Source organism: Crassostrea angulata, chromosome 4, assembly GCF_025612915.1.
Source record: "Crassostrea angulata isolate pt1a10 chromosome 4, ASM2561291v2, whole genome shotgun sequence".
Classification (NCBI taxonomy): Eukaryota; Metazoa; Mollusca; class Bivalvia; order Ostreida; family Ostreidae; genus Magallana; species Magallana angulata.
This window is the reverse complement of record NC_069114.1, coordinates 44,574,210-44,581,231: the sequence shown is the minus strand read 5'-3', so window position 1 is coordinate 44,581,231 and position 7,022 is coordinate 44,574,210. Positions and strand designations below refer to the sequence as shown.

General features: G+C 35.3%; 2 protein-coding genes across 4 annotated transcripts; both read right to left on the bottom strand.

Moving 5' to 3' along the window:
• Positions 1-324: 324 nt before the first annotated feature.
• LOC128181610 (uncharacterized) lies at positions 325-6,681 on the bottom strand. 3 transcript variants are annotated; one of them, XM_052850078.1, is made up of 3 exons: positions 6,332-6,681; positions 4,441-4,832; positions 325-2,268 (listed from the first exon to the last, which is right to left on the bottom strand). In XM_052850078.1, the coding sequence occupies exons 2-3, from the start codon at positions 4,823-4,825 to the stop codon at positions 1,343-1,345; spliced, it is 1,311 nt and encodes a 436-aa protein (XP_052706038.1). In that variant the 5' UTR covers positions 4,826-4,832; positions 6,332-6,681; the 3' UTR covers positions 325-1,342. The 3 variants fall into 3 exon arrangements, with proteins under 3 accessions (XP_052706038.1, XP_052706037.1, XP_052706039.1); XM_052850077.1 differs by lacking the exon at positions 6,332-6,681 and having other exon boundaries at positions 4,441-4,837; XM_052850079.1 differs by lacking the exon at positions 6,332-6,681 and having other exon boundaries at positions 2,194-4,837.
• On the bottom strand, positions 5,658-6,332 carry LOC128181611 (uncharacterized). Its single transcript, XM_052850080.1, has one exon. It carries the CDS (start codon positions 6,261-6,263, stop codon positions 5,658-5,660), a length of 606 nt encoding a protein of 201 aa, XP_052706040.1. The 5' UTR covers positions 6,264-6,332.
• Positions 6,682-7,022: the final 341 nt, after the last annotated feature.

Below are 7,022 nucleotides of genomic sequence, written 5' to 3'. Positions count from 1 at the left end.
AGATCTACAAAATATTTTAAGGGTTGTAAAAATATTTTTACGCTTTTTTACTGTTTTAATCTTGATAAAAATTACTCTAAGTACGTAAACCGCTTCAAAAAGTCATTTCAATCCCTGCGTTAAATGGACCTAGTCTGGTCTGTTTTATTATTATTATGGACTAGGAGGGCAAAAACTACTCGCAACTTTGCATACATACTGATTCCTTTTAAAGTTAAAAATTCTTGACTCAAAAATTAAATAAATATGTTTATGCCCATGCATTGATCTTACCAGTCACCAATAAAGCTTATTCCATTAATAGACTTAAATCTTTCACTGCAGCTTGTTAATTTTTTACCTTAAAAAACAACTAAATGGTCATTGACGAAATAATGTCATTTATTAATGACGAATCAAAGCTTGTACAAATAACCCACATCACAAACAGGGAGATCCCTGACAAAGTCAATACTTAAACTTATTAAAATGACTTATGTAACAGGTACTGTGGGATCTCCCTTATTAGTTAAAAAACACCTGAACAAATATTGAGATCACCCGGTAAAATATAACCAAAAATAGTAAACAACAATGGCAGGGTGATCTCCCTTAATATAAACATGTAAAAAATTAAGGTGGCATATACAAAGTTCTGCCATAAATCCAATACCCATTGGATTCCCGCCACCCAAAGGAAATAGATGGAACTGGAGACTTTAATAACTATATTATACATTGTTTTAGTAAAACTTAGAACAATGTGTAATAGTATGGCCTACTGAAGATGTAATTATAATAATTGACATTTTTGATATGACAGAATATATATGAAATATGATTAACTGATTTTGACGGATGGCCAGCAACATACCCTATTAATACAAACACTAAAATACAATACTAAAAAACAAAACTATGTTTTCTAAGGACAGGGTTGTAGCAGACATTTTATCTGAACTACTTGCAACAAAAAGAAAAAGGGGGGGGGGGTACACTAACATATCTAATCTAGAACAATGAAAGCAGTGGGGAAAAGTAAATGCCATGATCTAATTCCAAGATGACAGACATAGTAGCAGACCTGATCTGAACTACTATCAATGTAAGTTGTATATATCATAATTATGGTAGCAGACTTGATCTGAACTCCAAACAATCCTACCACTTTGAAGAGGTAGTAATAAAAATCACTCACAGGCAAACAACAGAACAGATCTATAGCAGACATCATCTGAACTAGTTATATAACGTTATCTTGCTGATAAAAACTTATACCCAGGAATGATATAGATTAATTTTCTTAGTCAAGTGCAACATTAAATGAACCCAACCGAATGTATCGTTTAACAGCATCAGACTTCTATCTACCCATATTCTGAATCGCATTTTCCGAGAAACCAACCTTAGATGCATGAGTTGCAGCACCAATTCTGAAGCTGTGACCCTTATAATGTTTTGGATCCAAACCAATATTTTTGATCACTTCATTTAACTTTTTTGCCACAAAGGAATAAGGCACCGGACAACCATCTAAAAACTGGAAAAGGGGGCCACCAGAATGGCGATAATGTTTTAAATAGTAAAACAATGCATGTACTGGACATGACTTAGTGTTTTTTGATACTTCTAATGTAATAATCTTTGGCTGTCCATAACTGACTGTTTTAAAATGTTTCAACACCACTTGCACCTGCTTTAGCTTTCCATGAGCTGTCTCAAAATGGACATCTGATCTCTGAATGACCTTATCTGACTGAGTCTTTGATTTTATAACCAATTCCCCTAACCTGAAAAAACCATGAAATGCCATCAAAAACAATGCCTTAAGTAACAATGAATGTGCCCTAGTTGAGACAGATTGATCTAGTGAATTCACAAGTTTTTTCAAAATTTCACCTGTAATTGGAAGACGGGTATCTACCGATGGACCTAATTTGTAACAACCTCTTAGCAGCTTTTGTACTAGGAAACACTGAGCGGGATCTGGCAATTTTAACATCTTATGAATATATGTTAAAGCCGAAATGTGGGATGCTATTGAGCTTGGTGAATAACCAATTTCGAATAAATGACCTATAAAATTACATATTGTAATGTAATGTACAGGTAAGGATATGGAGCCTACCCATTCAAGGAAAATATGCCATGAATGAAGATATGCTTTCCTTGTTGCAGGGGCTAAGGAAGCCTGTAGAATTCTTTTTGCAGAGTTTGTCAAATGTAAAGAAGATCCACTGGGATTTTTGTTTGTTGTCTGTGTAAATGAGGTGTTTCTTGAAAAGCTTCCTGAAATTTAAAACGGGATAATCTGTCAGCTGTTACATTCAACTTCCCAGGTATATGCTTTGCACGGAAATGAATATTAAAACGTAAGGACACTAAAACAAGACGACGTAACAATTTCATGAGAGCTTTATCTCGACACGATTTTTTATTGAGAACCTCAACGACAGCCATATTGTCTGATAAGAATAATACCTTTTTATTTTGAAAATGGCATGACCATAATTCCAATGCAAGGACAATTGGAAACAATTCTTTAATACAAATTTGATAATCTTCTAATTCCAATGGCCATTCCCTTGCAAACCAATCAGACCCTAAAACAGCTGAAAATCCCATTGAGCCAGAAGCATCTGTGTATAAACTCAGATGGTCTGATGACACCCAAACTCTATCCAGAAAAACTGACTTGCCATTGAAATGGTCAATAAAAGTAGCCCAAGTTTCTAAATCAGCCCTTGAGTCTTTATTTAATCTTATGTAGAATTTTGGGTTAGACAAACCACATGTTAGGTTGATCAAACGACGAAGAAATGTTCGACCTGGGACAACCACAGAACAAGCAAAATTCAAAAGGCCTATGATTGACTGCATTTCTTTTAAAGTGACCTTTTTACACCTTTTGAACAAGTTAAGTTTGTCCTTTATTTTTTGGATCTTATCTACTGGAAGCCGACACTCCATTTTCACTGAATCAACTTCTATACCATAAATGACAATGTTGGTCGTAGGTGCCTGAGTTTTTTCCATTTTTATTGGCACCCCAATTTTCTTACATAGAAATAAAAAACTAGCAAGATCGTTTCTACATGTTATTGAATTTGGGGGTCCCACAAAGAAAAAATCATCTAAAATATGGGACATACCCGAAGCATTGAAGACATTTTCCATGACCCATTGGAGAGCAGAACTAAATGATTCAAAGATTTGACAGCTACTACTCGCTCCCATAGGAAGACATTTGTCATAATAGTATTGACCTTCCCAAGTAAACCCTAGCAGGTAGTAATCAGCTGGATGAATAGGTATGATCCGGAAAGCATCTTCAATGTCAGTCTTTGCCATTAAACATTCACGCCCAAACTTTTGAACTAAATCAACCACCTGATCTATGGAATCGTACTGAACAGCTGAATTTTCTCTTGGTATATTGAAATTTACTGATTGATTTTTAGGGAATGAAAGATCATGAATTACCCTAAATTTTCCTGTACTGCCTTTTGGCACTAAACCTAATGGGGATACCACAAATTGTTCAAAAGGTTTGTTTGAAAATGGACCTGCAATTCTTCCTTTGTTTAACCCTGTTTGTATATAGTCTTCTATAATGTCTGGGTGATCTAATGTGGATTTATGGTTTTGAGGTACACATGATGAAGGAGCAGAAATACAACCTAATCTAAAACCATGAGTAAAGCCATTTATCAAATACGAAGCCTGATCACTGTCATAATCAACTAAAAATTCACCTAAACTTTTTGGGTTGACTGGGGAAGGTAGTTGGCTGGGTGATTGTTGAGGACTTGGTGACAGTGTTGGTATTTGTTGGTTTTTGTTTACGAAATCTACAATTGGCTCTTGCATGTGATCCTGAGCATGATTGACACCTGTGGGCAAATGAGCAGGGGTTATGAGTGCATTGTTCCCCATTGTTAAAGGCATAGCAGAATCTAATAGGCTTATTGCCTGTGTTTGCTCGAAAGGGCTGCTGAAATTGATAATTGCTAGAAGCAGCCTTGAGTCTTAATTCTTCAACCGGTTTTTGCCACGGTAATTCAACAGTCTCTTTCAACATCCGAAAATTCTCATCATAGATTCTCCAGGCCTTATCTCCTAACATTTTGTTCATTTCTCTAATAAAATAGCAGTACTTTAGGAGATGGGGAGCCTGTTCTGGATATTTTTCAATAAAAATTCCCATAAAAATCAAAAAAGCATCAGTCCATTGCTGAATTGACATTGGCAATTGGGGCTTTGATGACCCTTGCTGTACAATAAGGGACCCAGAAGATATGTTTAACGAAATAGGATCCTCTCGACGCTGCAACAGCAAACCTAAATCAATAAATTGATTTGCCCAGATCTTAGCTTTTAATCGATGAGGTGTTGCAGCCCCAAGAGGAATCCCATCAGATAAATCAATAACATTTTTAAGATTGGCAGTTGCTGGCTCACCTTGACCGTCTTGTTGTAATAACGCACTAACTAAGTCTGCAATATTTTGCTGAGGCTGGTTGTCACTAACTGTTGATGTTGTTGTTTGCTGACTTGCCATTGGATGAGCGTGGGCTTCGATATCACCCTGGTTTTGAACACATGGCTGCAGGATATCCATGGTGGTATCACTCGAATTTGTCTGGTTTTGGGACAAAGTTTGGGATTGTCTTAAGATTGCTGCAGCTAATAAGTCGTAATCAATAGCATCACTCGACACTGGTTCTGCACGAGCCACTGGTTCATCAGACACTGGTTCTGCTTGAAGACTTAAGTCATCATTTCGTGGTACTTTTGCCGGTCGCCTCCTTTTTGTTGACCGCCCCTCTAAAGCCCGCTTAGGCATGGTTTTTCTGAAGTGAAATTTTTGTACTTATTAATAGACATGCTTACTGCCAGAGTATTGACCCTTGAGGGCTAATTGACAATTTGTTTCTTTTCATGGATGGTTGTAACTTATATTTGAAAAACATGTAACCATCTTTAAAAACTTGCATGACTTGACTTCTGTGATACACCTTTGTATCCAATTAGTAACTTAGAAATCTTAGACTTTGTGTATGTTTTCTTATTTCTTTTGATATAAACACATACATAGAAATCTTAGACTTTGTATATGTTTTCTTATTTCTTTTGATATAAACACATACATAAAACAGATAATGGCTTACTTAGATACAGCCAATCTGCTCATGCTTCAACTTAGAAAGGGCTTTAATCAGAATATAACTTAGAATTCTGACAACTTTCCCATAAGCAGAAATCATGTATTTTAAATTCTTATTTCTTCAAATACATATATATCCATTAAAACAGATGATGGCATACTTAGATACAGCCCATCCAATCATGTCTCAGCTTTGATAAAGGTGTGTATAATAGACATGACTTAAATTTTTTGGTCACTCTCACAATTATTGCTGTATCAATCTAAAAATTCTTACTATTCCTGCATTACATTGAAACAGGATTACAGTACTGTACCTAAACTGTACAGATTGAATTGAATATTCTTAAAATATCTTTTAGAATATTTCCAAAATGTTATTCCTTATGCTTATGTAAACAAAAATTTACCCTGTTAAGTATGCATACTCAATTTCTTAGAAAATAACTCAAGTTATACTCATTAAAAACTTTCTTAAATTATCTTTTTTAAATTTTCTTTGACAAATAAATTAACATTTACTGGCCTTGAGTTTTTGAACTCTGTAATGCACTGCATATTTTATGCTCCTCAAGTATTTGACCATGGGTGCTGGATAACATCCATCCGAATCTACCCCAAGGTGAACTCCATCGCGCTCAAGGTATGCCAAATTAGTCCAAAATCCTCTATGTTTCCAGAAATGGACATGCTCCTCGCTACTTGTCAAATGTTCCAAGTGTTTGTTTATCCTGATGACCTCCTCGTTATATCCAATCGGTGATTTTCGAGGGTCGCGGCGCAACAGTTGACCAATGATCACGGATTTTACACCATATCCATGTATCAAATAGTTCGCAAATGAAAAAATGTCTTGTGCAATGACATGTGATGGTCGAGTCGTCGCATCGTTACCCCCTATCTCCAGAACACATAAAGTAGGAACTGCCGAAAACGCGCACAATCTTGACGAGTTAGCAAGTCCGTAAATAGACAAACCCCCTTGGCTCCGAAAACACACATTAATTTGTTCTTCATCAAGACCCAAGTTTTCATACACAGGGTTTTGTAAAATAAATCGTTCCAATCGTTTTACATAAGAATGCCCAATAATGCACACTGATGTTCGATCCGCCATTTTGACTGGTTACATACCCCGGGCGACGATGGTAAAAACTTACACAGTACACCGATTTTAACACTTACTTTAACTAAATAACAAAGTTCCAAAGCAAATCCTCCCGCGTCCAATACTTCTCAAACTATCGGAAAGTACATGGCCGTGAATTTAAACTTTACAAAGCCATCAATATCTTAGATTACGGAAACACGTCTTTCTCACACTTGAGTTTAAAACAAAAGTTATATACACGTGATCGAAATACTCTCATTTCATTGGCTAATGACAAGGTACAAGCACAGGCATTTATAAATAGATACATGATGGACAAATTAGCTAAAAATAACCAATAAAAACCGGAATTTAAATTAGAATTTCTAAAAATAGAATTAACGATACAATGATGACATAAAACATATTATTTGGCAATAATATTTCATTAAAACAGTAATAAACCAACGTCAATTTTCTATTATAAAATTCACATTACAGAAGATGCCTGATCACACGCATTCTGGTGACTGTAATCATTTATACACAATATTTTTGTTATTTGAAGGTTAAAAAAAAGTAAAAAAAAATGAACGGTAGCTTTTTCCCATGGACATTATTGCATTTACTTCCTTGGTTATAAATTAAAAAATATTAATGACTGTCGAATCATTTTTATTAATTGTGGGTAGCCAAAACTTTCCATTATCACGGGGACATAATTTTGATGGTTTTGTATTCGGGATGATATTAATAAATATTAAACAAGTGATTGTGTACAGGTTT